At 45.7% G+C, this 13,178-nt stretch overlaps 4 protein-coding genes across 8 annotated transcripts; 3 read left to right on the forward strand and 1 right to left on the reverse strand.

Annotated features, from left to right (window-relative positions):
* The first annotated feature begins 59 nt into the window (after positions 1-59).
* Positions 60-2,933, forward strand: LOC115759441 (TRAF3-interacting protein 1). The gene is made up of 4 exons (XM_030700362.1): positions 60-406; positions 465-538; positions 592-635; positions 695-2,933. Exons 1-4 carry the CDS (start codon positions 269-271, stop codon positions 2,239-2,241), a joined length of 1,803 nt encoding a protein of 600 aa, XP_030556222.1. The 5' UTR covers positions 60-268; the 3' UTR covers positions 2,242-2,933.
* A 52-nt stretch (positions 2,934-2,985) lies between these two features.
* On the reverse strand, positions 2,986-7,338 carry LOC115759440 (protein suppressor of hairy wing). Of its 5 annotated transcripts, none has more exons than XM_030700359.1 (8): positions 7,263-7,338; positions 6,968-7,166; positions 5,655-6,527; positions 5,172-5,599; positions 4,970-5,102; positions 4,466-4,656; positions 4,285-4,409; positions 2,986-4,227 (listed from the first exon to the last, which is right to left on the reverse strand). In XM_030700359.1, the coding sequence occupies exons 3-8, from the start codon at positions 6,507-6,509 to the stop codon at positions 3,257-3,259; spliced, it is 2,703 nt and encodes a 900-aa protein (XP_030556219.1). In that variant the 5' UTR covers positions 6,510-6,527; positions 6,968-7,166; positions 7,263-7,338; the 3' UTR covers positions 2,986-3,256. The 5 variants fall into 5 exon arrangements, with proteins under 5 accessions (XP_030556219.1, XP_030556216.1, XP_030556217.1 ...); XM_030700356.1 differs by having other exon boundaries at positions 6,831-7,166; XM_030700357.1 differs by having other exon boundaries at positions 6,831-7,166; positions 7,219-7,271.
* Positions 7,339-7,562: 224 nt separating this feature from the next.
* LOC115759442 (DNA-directed RNA polymerase II subunit RPB9) lies at positions 7,563-8,186 on the forward strand. Its single transcript, XM_030700363.1, has 2 exons — positions 7,563-7,658; positions 7,717-8,186. Exon 2 carries the CDS (start codon positions 7,722-7,724, stop codon positions 8,109-8,111), a length of 390 nt encoding a protein of 129 aa, XP_030556223.1. The 5' UTR covers positions 7,563-7,658; positions 7,717-7,721; the 3' UTR covers positions 8,112-8,186.
* A 533-nt stretch (positions 8,187-8,719) lies between these two features.
* LOC115759605 (thymic stromal cotransporter protein) lies at positions 8,720-12,715 on the forward strand. Its single transcript, XM_030700575.1, has 7 exons — positions 8,720-9,209; positions 10,210-10,323; positions 10,379-10,624; positions 10,932-11,551; positions 12,111-12,228; positions 12,292-12,448; positions 12,513-12,715. The coding sequence occupies exons 1-7, from the start codon at positions 8,807-8,809 to the stop codon at positions 12,637-12,639; spliced, it is 1,785 nt and encodes a 594-aa protein (XP_030556435.1). The 5' UTR covers positions 8,720-8,806; the 3' UTR covers positions 12,640-12,715.
* Positions 12,716-13,178: the final 463 nt, after the last annotated feature.

Below are 13,178 nucleotides of genomic sequence, written 5' to 3' on the forward strand. Positions count from 1 at the left end.
TAAAATCCTTAACCTTTTGTTTAATTACTTTAGACATATTTTGTACCATGTTACCATCTATTTTATGTATATTATCTGCTTAGATCAAATTTAGCTTTAATTCTGGATCGGATGACTTTTACGGATTCCCAACTTCTGGAATTCTATTTAACGCATGCGCAGCTTGAGCTGGTTTCTTTAGGGGAACTGGTTGCCCCTGGCAACGAGTTGGGCCAAACAATTGGCCGGGTTGTTGGGCGAAATTTCAGAGACATTTTAGGAGGCAAACATGTCCGACCAGGAGCTGGACGCAGCTGTGATTAAGGCCACGCAGCAGAGCCTGGGCAAGTACATAAAGAAGCCGCCGCTGACAGAGAAGCTGCTCAGGAAGCCGCCCTTTCGCTACCTGATGGACATCTTTAGCGCGGTAAGGCTTAGCTCTGGAATTCCTCAAAAGTAACTCAGCATTTCTTTTCTCTGTGCAGTTTATAAGGGAAACGGGCTGCTTTGAGGGTCTCTACACGCCGGAGGAGCAGCTCTTCGAGAACATCAACGATCGGTAAGACCACGAGCCGATCCCTAATCCATGAAATCTTATCCAATTATTTACAGCAATGACAAGACGCGCTTTCTGCAGAAGATGATTGATGTCACAAGTGAGTTCCCGGCTAAGACTTTATGGTATACCCCATCTAAATCCGGAGATTCGTTTCAGAACTGACCACGAAGCGGGAGCTGAAAGTGCGCACCTCGAAAATTGTGGCGGGGCACGAGCCAAGGCTGACCAACGAACTGCTGCAGGCGATGGCCAGCGTCGTGGAGCAGCAACTGGACTGGCGTGATGCAGTGCAGCAGGTGCTGGCCAGCGACCAGACCGAGCTGCCGAAGTCCAAGCCAAGCAAAGCCGGCGACAAACCAAAAGCCAGCGGCAAACAAACGTCGCCAACGGCCAAGGAGCAGCCCGCTCAGCGCAGAGAGAAGCGCATATCGCCGCAAGAGCAGAAGCTGCGCAAGGCCACAGATCAGGCAGCACATGCCACGCCCACTGACAAGGTGCCGGCAGCACAGCAGCGCCGGCAGAAGGCCTCGCCGGAAGCGCCAAAGCCGAAGCCAAAGCCGAGCAAGCAGAGCTCCAAGCAAAAGAGTCCCTCTCCCACGACGAAGATTAAGCAACAAGCTTCAACGGAGGCTGAACAGAAGTCCATGTCGCCGGCACCTGCTGTCAAGCTGCCCTCCCCAGCGTCGTCGCCCAAGGCTGAGCCGCCGGAGCCGGTCAAGGAGCCAGTCAAGGAGCCGGCCAAGGAGCCCGCCAAGGAGCCGCCTCCAAGTACTGCTGCAGCTGAGCACGCGGAGCCGGAAAGCCGCAAATCCTCCAGCAAAAGTCGACGCTCCAGCGCTAGTCAGCGGCAGGCAGCAGTCGAAGCGGTCTCCCCGGATCCGTCCAAGAGCCCCAACGAGGAACAGAGCACAGCCTCAGCCTCGACTCGGCCAGATGCGGACGCCAACATCAGCGAGCCCAAGCGGGAGCGCGAGGGCACCTTCACGCGCGAGAACTCCAAGGAGTCGACACGTCCGCGCACCTCGTTGCGGCCGCCCAGCGCCCGGCCGGCCTCGGCACGTCCGGGCGCACCGCGGCGACGGAATGTGGAAATCGTGCTGCAGCCAAACGATCAACTCAAGATGAACGGCATCAATGTAAAGCTGGAGACGTTTGGGGACTTCGATGATGACGGCGAGAATCTGGTAGTCATCGAGGATGCACATGCACATGACATCGAAACGGGCACGGCGGACACTGGGGCGCTGGATCCGGAGGCTAATCAGGGTCGTTTGGTGCAGCAAATTCTGGAGACCCAAAAGGAGCTCGTACAGCAGGGCAACGACGCAGGCAAGGAGGAGTCCCAGCAGAAGACTCAGTCGTCAACCACGCGGCAGAGCTCCGCGCGTCAAATGAACGATCTGCGCGACATCATACAGACCCTGACCAAGTCCGTGAATCCGCTGGGCAAACTTCTCGACTTTATACCCGAAGACATCGATGCCATGCAGCTGGAGCTGAGCATGTGGCGGGAGTCGTACACACAGGCTGCCGCGGAGCTGAAGCGGGAGCGCAGCCTCACGGCATCCGCCACGGAGCCCATGAAGCAGCAGATGCTTGCCATCGAGGCCAGCATTAGCGAGTACAAGGAGCTGGTCGACGAAAGTCGCCACAAGATCCTCCTGAACAATGAGCGCATACTTAAAATGCTGATGGAGCAGTGAAATGTTGTTTTTTGTGCCTTGTCTCGTAGTTTTGAATTATGTTTTAATAGGAATACGCCGCGTAAATAAAGTAGAGCCCAAGTTTATCGACTCCGAGAAGGTATAACCACTTAAAATCAGAGTTAATTGATCCGAGCTATAGATAAATAACTATTAAAGTGTGTATAAAGCCGATCCGTCGGTAAACAAACCAGTTTCACCATTTTCACCAATTTTCCACACTTGCGGGTGAAATAAAAACAAACGACAAAGAAATGCTATCTTCGGCATGCCGAAGACTTAATACCCTTGCAGAGTAAAACTTTTATTGGTTAATATAACTTGAAAGACAAAAAACATTTTCACACAACTTAATTTTCGACCGATTATTCCAATAGCAGTATCATATAGCTGCTAGTAGTCCCATGTTGGTAGAATTTCGCCTATTTATGAGGCACAAAGTAAAACGAATAAAGAACCTATTTTCGATCGGCCGTTCGTATGGTAGCGATATGATACAGTGTTCCGATGTGAATAAGATTTTGCATATATATATAGGGAACATAGTAAAATTTATAAATGCGGAGTTTGGTGAAAACATCTTAAGAAACCAAAAACTTGTGCATACAAGAACCAACTTTCCGAACGATCTTTCCTATAGCAGCTTTATGATATAATGAAGCTTTCCAGCTCTCAATTGATCAATAAATCAGTCAGTCAGGATCAGAGCTTTTATATATAAAGATGTATATTTAATAAATTTGTTAAAAAATAGCATATGAAATATCATCAGCATGTAAATTGTAAACAACAGTTCAATGGGGTGGTACATTATTATCATTCATTATCTAAGGTCACTTAGTGTTCAAACCAAAACCAACATGCTTAAGAAAATTAAATGTGTCGGGTATTTCACAGCGGATGCAGCAAGCATTAAAGAAAATTTCATCGCTTGGAATGAAGAAAAACCGTATAGTTGACCGACTGTGTGAATACCCTTTAAATGTATTTACAAACGCTTGTCGGGTGCCGTGTGTTAAGCCTCGGACTCAACAGCATCCTCTCTGGTGTCCGTATCCGTGTTGTCGGCCTCCTTATCTTTGCCCTTGTCTGTCTCCTGATCCTGGTCCTGATCCTCATCGCCCAGCACATACTCAATAACATCGTCGATCGGAAAATTGTTGAGCAGCGCCTTTATCGAATCATTGTGAATCACCACGGTGAAGAGCAGTTTGCAATATTCGCGCATGCGACTGCCGTAGTCCAACTCGGCGTAGGCTTCGCTGCCCTTGGCCAGATCGTGGCCACAGTTCTCAATGACCTTGCACAGTACCGACTCCTCGGAGCTGTTAGGCCAGCCGTATTTCTTAAGGGTTTGCGGATCGACCAGCATGTCGATTAACTTGGCAATGTTCTCCTTGAGCTTCAGATCCTCCTCGGTCAGCACCTCGCCACTAAACTCATCATCGCTCGACGGCTCCTCCAGATTATCCGCAATGGCAGCGGCCAAGCTGGCGGCCAGTGATTTTCGCTGCTCCTTCTTGACCACCGGCGACACAGATGGCTTCTCCTTAGACGACTCGGCCTTGACGTCGGTCTCGGCCGTGGACTCGGTTGCCTTTCCACCCTCCAGCGGCAAAATGGTGTAGACCTCGTTTTCGAGGACAATGGTCTGCGCGTTGCCATCGCCCTCATCCACCAGAAACTCGCGCACCACGACTCCGTTGCCATCCGTTTTGCTGGAGATGAGCGAGCCCGCTGACGTGTTGGCCGCCGGCACGTCTTCCTCCTGCTCTTTCTGCTCCTCTGCCACCGCGGCCACGACGGTCTTTTTAGCTCTACGCTTGGCTGGCGGCTCCGTGCCAAAGATGTCATCCGGATCGCACTCGTGCACGCTGCGTATATGATTCCGGAGTGTCTCGGTTGTGTCGAAGTTCTTGTCGCAAATGGCGCAGTCCGTGCGCTCGATCATTTTGGCCGAGCGTTTGGCTCGTGTCGATTTAACAGCTGCAAAAATGATTTATTAAAAGAAGCGTGCACGAAGCCAAATCAGAGGCAACTTACGCGAATGATCGCCAGCGTCCAAGTGCTCCTTCAGCAGCGCGCTGGTGCGGAAACTTCGTGTGCACTCCGTGCAGGCAAAGGAGGCGCGTTTCTGGCGCGTATGATCCTTCACGTGGCGCTCGAGTCTGCATCGAGGACAAGTATTAGAGTAAGGCAACGATATATCTAATGTCAAACTTACTGCTTCTCGGTTTTGAACTTTTGGATGCACAAGGAGCACGCGTAGGGACGCAGATGCGTCTTGGAATGGGTGCGCAGCTGTGTGGCCTGGATAAAGCTCTTGCCGCACTCGTTGCACTTGTGCGGACGCTCGCCCGTGTGTCGCTTCATGTGGCGATTAAGCACCTCCTTGACAGCAAAAGATTGGCTACACTGCGGGCGGAAAACAATAACAATTAGCAGGAATAACTTAAGCCGGGATAACCAATAAAACCACAAGGTATAAGCACAACAAACATGAAGAGATTATCTACAAGAAACAAGCTTTGCTGTTGAATGAAGGATAAAAAATCTCTCTGCCCCTCTTCTAGCTTTAACTTGAGATTTTGAAGCGTAAAAGGGGCAGACTATATTATCTGTGTGTTATCCCCTGTGGTAACAATTGGATTGGTGAAAGACTTTGGCTCTCTATTAACTAAACAAGCCAGTTTTTTTGATTTGATTAATGGAGTTGAAAGGTGCGTACCACAGTGCAGGTGTAGGGTTTCTCGCCCGTATGATAACGTCGATGCTTCTTGAGCGCAACCAGAGCCGAAAACTTTTTGTCGCACAGATCACAATCAAAGGGCTTCTCGCCGGTATGAGTGCGTATGTGAATGCTGCAGGAATGGAGGCAAATTGGATTAGCATCTGGTTGGGACATGACACAGTCGCCATGGGCTACTTACTTGAGTGTGGAGAGACTGTAGAAGCAATTCTTGCACACATGACACATGTACTCCGGCTTCTTGACCACCTGGGTGCCCAGATGCTGTTTGAGATGAGCGCGCAAATTGTCGAGGCGATAGAAGACACGATCGCACACCTTGCAGCTCATGGTGTCGTTCTCATTGGCCGAGCAGGACGAGTATTTCTGATGGCGCTTCAGGTGATACGAGCGCGTAAAGTCCTTGCCACAGATTTTGCAGGCAAACGGCTTGCCGCGCAATTGATGCTGCTGCTCGTGCAGCTTAAGCAGCGCGCCGCTCCTCAGCTTGGCATTGCAAATGGAGCACGGATAATCATTGAACTCCGAGTGTGTTATGAAAATGTGACGCTCATAGCTCGTCTGCGTCTTAAACGACTTCGGGCAATCGGGGCAGTTGATGTGGCCAAGCTTAAAAGAAGATTTTAATTAGACTCTCGATAGGACTGTGTGTGCTTATAGTTACATGAAAGGTGTCGTAGCTCTCGCTGCAGCAGAAGCAGATGTCCTTCTTCTCCATGACCACGGCGTCCTTCTCGATCTTCTCCAGATTCTTGAGCATGTCCGCCTTGCGCAGATGATAGCCGCTGTCGTAGCGACAGAACTCCAGGTGTTTCTTTAAGCTTTTGACGCGTCGGAATGTCTTGTAGCACTTGCCGCACACGTGCTCGACCATTTCCTTGAGTTCATTGTTGCCGCTTCTGCGTTTGGCACCACCTTCCACCACACCGTCATCCTCGTCATCGTCATCGTCGTCATCATCCTCATCCACACCAGATACCACAAATTCTTCGCCATTCTCCTTTGCTCCGGCACCCAGCTCGACATCATCATCGGCCAGTATAAAGTCTATGGTGTCCTCGTCCTCGACGACCACGACGCTGGTCGTGTTCTCCGCCTTGTTATTCTCACTTTTAATGGCCTGCAGCACATAGTGATCCATTTTTTTCTTCTTGCTGGGCGATGTCTTTATCTTGGCCGTTTCCACAGCCGAGCTGGCCGGCGCCGAGCGCTTCTCGTTTAATATCTTGACGCTGGTGCTGGCGGCTTTGGGCGTGGCACGCCTGTCACCGCCCTTTGTACTAGTCTGAGCTTCATCGTTGTTATTGTTGTTGAGTATTTTTATGCTTGTGCGTTTCTCCGGCTTAAGGCGCGGCGACACGGAGGCGCCCTTACTGGCAGCTGCAGCCTTTGCTGCCACATCGTTGAGCAGCTTCATGCGTGTGCCAGTGCGTTTTTCCTTGGGTTTGTCGCCGTCAGAAATGTTGATGCTGCTGGAGGCGGGGGGAGTTGCCGCTGGGGCGTCCTTGCTGGCGCTCATTGAATGCCTCGCGAGAATCTGTGACGGAAGCAGGATGACAAGGATCAATGGGGTTGCGTAAGTTAGCCTACTTTCAGGCTCGTGATTTATTTAAATCGATCTCTTCACCCAGCGTCACGTCAGCAACGCCTAGAAGCAGCGCACAATAAAAATGGCGGCGCCAGCCACTGATCGGTTCAGAGAGAGCGAGCGAGAGCACGCTACGTGCTGACTGATGAAAAAAAAACTGGCAACAAGTTCTCTCGCTCTGCGTTTGCTCGTGAAAAAAATATTTAGGGTTGAAAATAATTCTAATATAAAACTTTGAAAATTGTTGCATACTTTTCAATATTGAATATTTTTGTTGCCGGCTTTAAAGGAATTTCGTTTCGAACTTTATTTTCCAACTTTTCTATGCTAATCTGTTAATTTGAATTTTATTATATTTGCGTTACACACACGCATCGACACACACACACACATAAAAACTGCAGTTGTGGTTTCTCTAATTAAATGTGAAACTTGCGTCAATGAAAGTCATACGTCGTCTGAAATGTCGCTGCCGACCTGATCGACTGTAGCGTAATGCAACAGTTATATGGGCAGAAACTGTGGGCGAGAGCGAGAGAGATAGCGTGGGCTTGTTATTTACTTGTACGTCTACGATGTCCACACTGACTGAAAACGATAGTTTTATATTTCTGTATCAATATCTTAATTTATTAACGACCTTAGACAAGCTCTACGCATGCTTTTTTAAATTAATTCACTCACAATTTACAGCTCGTGCAAAGGCACGTAAGCGTACACAATGGCGTTAGCGTCGGACTATTCACACTTTTCGTAGACAACCAATCAGCTGTGCTGACATTAGTGTGACCAGGCGTTGTTTTGTTGCTCGCATTCCTAGCCTCGTTACTCGTTTAAGACTTAAAATTCAATAAATTCCCAAACTGAACGATTTGATGCATTATTTAATTTATTTATTGGTTTAAATTCGTCTTATTTAAGCTAAAATATTTCACATGATAGTTTAAGCAATAAATAAAAAACATAACGATAAAACTGTTACTTGCGACTTAAAAATATTTTTAAGCGTAAATGGTCGATAATACTTATCGAAACAATCGATAGCTTGACATTTTTGTTGGTGCAGCTTTACAAACATTGGTAAACTGAGGAAATGTTTGTAAAATAGCAACTATTTATATTTTTGTAATTATTGTAGACATCATGGCTGGCTTGTTCGACTCGGCGCATACCGAAGGCCCCGGTTTCGTGGGCATACGTTTCTGCCAGGAATGTAACAACATGTTATATCCCAAGGAGGACAAGGATAACAAAATACTGATGTATGCGTGTCGCAATTGTGACTACAAACAGGAGGCCGACTCCAACTGTATATATGTAAACAAAATTATGCACGAAATCGACGAGCTGACACACATTGTACCGGATGTCATATCAGATCCCACGCTGCCGCGCACCGAAGATCACGCATGCCCAAAATGCTCACATCGCGAGGCGGTCTTCTTTCAGGCGCAAACCCGACGCGCCGAGGAAGAGATGCGACTGTACTATGTGTGCACCAATCAAAATTGCACCCACCGCTGGACCGAATAACATCGGACTCTGTTTACCGGCTTATTTCACACAATTGTGCAAATTGCGCTTAGTCTTAAAGTACATAATAAATTTGTAATTTGTAATCTAAGAATGTTTGAGTTCTACTGCACGTTGTGCCGGCTACGTTTCCATTGTGCGGTCGCAAATGCTTCTCATTCTTAACTGATTGCGTTCACAGTATTTATTATTCATTGCAGCGATCAATCAGTGCTGCCCAAAAAAAAACAGCTCAAATCAATGGAAAAATAGCTAAAAACAGCTGAATTTGCTTGGTGAACACAATTTGGCTTGCGATTTGGATGCCAAAAAGCATCCGAATTAGCTTAAAATTATTGAAAATTAAAAACGGCCAAATTAAGCTAGAAAAGAGCTGAATTAACAACATTTCATTCGAGTAATCACTTTGAGAGAGAGGAAGAGCGGAGAAAAGTCTCTCGCATGCAAATTTCTTTGCTCATCGCGATGACAAAAATGCCAATATAGCTATCAAACAAAAACAATAGTATAAAGCAATTTATTAAACAAGTTTATTGTGCGTATTCTGAGCTGTTGTTCTAGCTCAGCTGCCCAGCCAGACGACAGTTGGTTATTAGAACTTGCCGCGACGTGTTGGGCGCCTAACATGTAGACACCGAGAGTCTCAAAAGCGCAATAATAAAAACAAATAATAAAACTAAAAAAAAAAATTGAATATGGCAAAGATAAATGAAACGGGCGCGGGCTCTGCACCAGAGCCAAAAATGAATTATTTACAAAAAATTTGGCACTTTCGACGTTATTTGGTGATCGAGCCGTTCTTCTTCTTCTACTTTATGGCCTCGGTGCTCAACCAGGTGGCCATGCAGAATTTCCCGCTGGAAAAGGCGTGTCGCGTAAATCTGGGCTATAGCAAGGCCACCTGCACATCCATGCTGGACAAATCCGTGTTAGGCATCGAGTGCGATGATTTCAACTTCGAAAACACCACAAAAGGCGCCTCGCCGGAGCAGGGTCTGCTCGGTATCGATGGGACGGGCTTTAATTACACCGTTTGCAAAGCGGAAGTGGAGGCCCAAATACTGTCCGCCGATATATCGGGAAAGCGTGCACCCATTGGTAAAACACACACATTGCCTGTTGTCTGATGTCTATTTAAATGCTTTGGCCAATTATTTATAAACAATACAAGTGCAACCAGTTTTAGAACTTCGCATTCCAGTATTTCACATTTCAGGTTTCATAATAATAAACACCGAAACAGCTAATAAATTATTTCGCATTATGTATTCCCATATTCCTAATATATCTTCAAATATATATGTATGCATGTCTGAAGGTTGGGCAAATTAGCAGTTGGTGGTTCCCTAGGCATTTAATTGCAATCATTTGTTTGATAGATTCTCTGAGTTCTTTTCGATTACATACATTTTATTGCCGTTTCAATTTTAAGCTCTGTGCTAAACCTTAAATCATGGGCAAATTCGAGTCCAAACCGGTTTTGTTACACAGATTGATTATATTTGTTGTTATTGTTGTTGTTTTTCGGATATCTTTTAACCTTTAAGTTTTCTCATTGCCAAGGCAACGAAATTGTGATATGTGATTAGAAATCAACAGAGTTTTTGCCCAGCCTCAGGCACTAAGCAGTTGATTAAATGCCAATAAAATATTTATTGACAATCATTGCATCAGCATCAGCCAGCGAAACAACAGTTTAATTTACCTACAAATGAAGACAAATGACACTTGTGCATTTTGTGGCTATTACATTCCATTTCTTATGCCTCCATTGATGAGTTTTTCCAAGTGCTTACGGTGTTTTTCTGTGAACAACGTTTTTTTTATCCTCATCATTATTAGAAATTGCGAGCTTCTATCTAAGGAGCAGCACATATCATATAGATCCGGCCGAGGCTGGGTTCAACTTAAAGGATAAAGGATATTTTTTAAATATTTTTAAATACAGTTTTGTTCGGGCTTCGTTCCATCTCTCTTTTTAACCCAAATTAATACGAATTCGGTTCCGCTTAAGCCCGGATGGCATCCTTCATGAATAAGTAGAAGTAATCCACACAACTGACAATCATCTCACTGCTTTTGTCCAATTTTTTTATAGCCGCCATATTCCCGCTGATCGTGCTGCTCTTCGCTGGAGGCTGGTCGGACAGATACAATAAGCGCAAGCCATGCATGATAATGCCCATTGTGGGCGAGGCTCTGGGGTTTACCTGTAAGTAACCTAATGTGATTAAATATTCATAGAGTATATGAAGAGTACTTTGCAGGTCTGCTCATCTCGGCTATATTCTTCGATAGTCTGCCCGTGGAGTTTGGCATGTACCTGGAGGTGATTGTGCCCTCGCTTTGTGGTGGTCTGACCTTCTGCTTGATGGCCATATATAGCTATATTACCATTGCTACGCCCGAGGAGGATCGCGTTTTTCGCTTCGGCATCTTTGCCATGTTTGTAACCGGTGCACCCTTCCTGGGCGCTTTCAGTGGAGTCCTCTTCAATACATTCGGTTACATAAGTAGGTTGGATACATTTTGATTTACCTAATATAAAAATATAATATACTTGGTCCGTCTGTAAAAAAGCCTCGATCACGGCAAATACAGGAACTGATATCGATAAGAATCGGTATCGATAGCTTGGCTTTCATCCATATATCGATAAGTATCGAACCACCATGTTTATTATTTAGGCGCTCGCTTAACATAATGAACAGATTTTGGAATATTTTATTTTCCCCACGCTGAGTCCAGGGTATCTCCTAGTCGGTCATGCCCGACAAGTGCGCTCTTGATTGATTTTAACTGTTTCCATTTTGATTTCAGTTTCTTTCGCATCTGCCGTTGTCTTTCAAATTATTGCAATACTCTACATCGTCTTTTTTATCAAGGAGATTAAGCCGGCGCCAAAAAAGCCAGAGGAATCAACTGGCGCCGATCTGCCTGCCAGTCAGCTGCGAGGACATGCGGCTGATAACATGGCTTATGAGGCGACCAACCTAGATGAGCTGCCGGTCAATAAGAATGTCAACTTTCAACTGACGCCGCATTTGGAGCCGCCCAAGGTGGAACCACCGCCACCGCCCGTGCCAGCACGCCGCTCCTTGCTAAAGGAGCTCTTTGATCCCACGCTGGTGGTGGACTGCCTTCGGTTTCCCTTAGTGAAGCGCAAGAATAATGGGCGCTTTCTATTGATTCTGCTGATTCTGGCCTATTTCCTGACACTGGGACCTGCCACCGGAGAGAACGACTATTGGTATCGCTACACATTGAAGAAGCTGAACTGGAATGGCAACGATTTCAGCATATATTCGACCATCTCGGGCCTGGCGGCGCTGGTGGGCACCTTTATTGGGACCGCAATTCTAAGCAAAATGTTAAAATTTTCGGACCCGGCTATTGGCACACTCTCCGCCCTGGCCATTGTCGGCTCCCGCGTCTTGTTTGTATGTTCTCTAAGGATCTGACTATTTTTTAAACCCTGCACCCATGGACAATGGGTTAAAGGAGTATAATCTTTTTGCGCAAACGCATAAAGTAGGCAGAGCAAGGCATCAAAAGAGAGTATAACGTATATTTATTTGATCAGGACAGCGAGCTGAGTAGATCTGACCGCATCCGTCTGTGTGTGCGACTGTAAAAGATATCCAATCATAAAAATAGATTCTGAGACATGATTTTTTTAAGCAAAGCTCGAAGATTATAAGAGTTAGATACACCAAACTTAATATTAAGGTTTCATTAGGAACATTTCCGTTTTTAGATGTCTCCCATAATTGAAAAAAATATCTTTTACACACATTTGCCTGGAATATTTAGACCCTGAAAAAGAAGAGCTTTAAATACAAAAGTTATTCAAGAAAAGATTGCAGCAAATTGAAGAAGCATAGCATAGAGTACTTGTGAGGGAATCTTATTGCTGGGTTCAGGGTACCTCCTGGTCGGGAACCTCCGACTAGAGCACATTCTAATAAAATTGTAATTTGCATATTTATTTTTATACAGTCCTTGGCAACAAACACTACCTCCTTCTATGTGGCCACGGCAGTGGACATGTTTGTCAGTCTGCGCGTGATTGCCATCAAAACAATTGGTGCCAGTATTGTTGATGGAGACGAGCTGAGTGAGTTCCTGTTGATGATATATGTATATCAGTCGGTGATGCATCTAACTCATTCTATTTCAGGCAAAATGTATTCCATCTTTGGTATCAGCGAACCCATCGGCCAGTTCATATTCCCACCCATCTACAGTGAGATTTATCAAAGCACCGTGGACAAATTTCCCGGAGCCATCTTTTTGTTTGGCGAAATCTTTTATGTCCCCAACGTACTGGTCTTTGTGTAAGTTTTAGACAGTCATCAAATATGTAATTCCAAGTTTAACTACCATGCCTTACCTTTATAGTCTCTGCTATTTCTTGATACGTCGTCGCAAGTCCAAGGAGCAGAAAAATGCAGTCGAATTGGCACAAAATAACGAGGGCAATGGGCAGACAAATCCCGCCAATGGCACCGAGATTACTAGTCTTTAATCCAATTATATATACAACTATTCTCCTTTTGTTATATACTTCTGCAAACGCCAAGTTCAGATCTGATTCTAAATATAAACATATATGTAAGTCAGTCGCAGGAGTTGATGCTTTATTACCATCAGACACGCTAGGTTGAGGCCACGTGCTTGCCTCTGGGCACTGGGAGCAGGAGAAAGGAAATTTCAATAAAAAGAGTGATCCAGTTTAGTGCCCGACTAGGAGATACTCTATGCACAGCAGCTTGCATGCGATTTAAGCATCAGTTGAGCATTCCCCCTTATCTGACCCAAATAGTATTTTATGCACAAAAACATTTTCTGCCTTGCAAGGCGTACAGGGTATCTCCGCAGTTAATTATTGCGAGATTATGTCGTATAAAATTTGAAAATCTGACATTATTTGGCCGAGATATTAAAAGAAAATCATCAAGAAAGGTTAACTTTACAAACGAATTGTTTTTGGGTCCACATCCGTTTGTAACCCATCGATTTTTAATTTGTTGGAATGCCAACTGATAGTAGGGATTCGTACAAATT

The sequence above is a fragment of the Drosophila novamexicana genome, unplaced genomic scaffold (genome assembly GCF_003285875.2).
Source record: "Drosophila novamexicana strain 15010-1031.04,08,12 unplaced genomic scaffold, DnovRS2.1 tig00000308-arrow-arrow-pilon, whole genome shotgun sequence".
Taxonomy (NCBI): Eukaryota; Metazoa; Arthropoda; class Insecta; order Diptera; family Drosophilidae; genus Drosophila; species Drosophila novamexicana.

What these genes read in the sequence shown, in the direction of transcription:
- LOC115759441 (XM_030700362.1), top strand. Translation starts at nt 269, where the DNA reads ATGTCCGACCAGGAGCTGGACGCAGCTGTGATTAAGGCCACGCAGCAG. An exon ending in TTCGAGAACATCAACGATCG is followed by an intron (nt 539 to 591) that starts GTAAGACCACGA and finishes AATTATTTACAG; the next exon opens with CAATGACAAGACGCGCTTTC. An exon ending in GAAGATGATTGATGTCACAA is followed by an intron (nt 636 to 694) that starts GTGAGTTCCCGG and finishes GATTCGTTTCAG; the next exon opens with AACTGACCACGAAGCGGGAG.
- LOC115759440 (XM_030700359.1), bottom strand. Translation starts at nt 6,509, where the DNA reads ATGAGCGCCAGCAAGGACGCCCCAGCGGCAACTCCCCCCGCCTCCAGC. An exon ending in AGAGCTACGACACCTTTCAT is followed by an intron (nt 5,600 to 5,654) that starts GTAACTATAAGC and finishes TCTTCTTTTAAG; the next exon opens with CTTGGCCACATCAACTGCCC. An exon ending in AACCCTACACCTGCACTGTG is followed by an intron (nt 4,657 to 4,969) that starts GTACGCACCTTT and finishes TTCCGCCCGCAG; the next exon opens with TGTAGCCAATCTTTTGCTGT.
- LOC115759442 (XM_030700363.1), top strand. Translation starts at nt 7,722, where the DNA reads ATGGCTGGCTTGTTCGACTCGGCGCATACCGAAGGCCCCGGTTTCGTG.
- LOC115759605 (XM_030700575.1), top strand. Translation starts at nt 8,807, where the DNA reads ATGGCAAAGATAAATGAAACGGGCGCGGGCTCTGCACCAGAGCCAAAA. An exon ending in GGGAAAGCGTGCACCCATTG is followed by an intron (nt 9,210 to 10,209) that starts GTAAAACACACA and finishes ATTTTTTTATAG; the next exon opens with CCGCCATATTCCCGCTGATC. An exon ending in CAATACATTCGGTTACATAA is followed by an intron (nt 10,625 to 10,931) that starts GTAGGTTGGATA and finishes TTTTGATTTCAG; the next exon opens with TTTCTTTCGCATCTGCCGTT.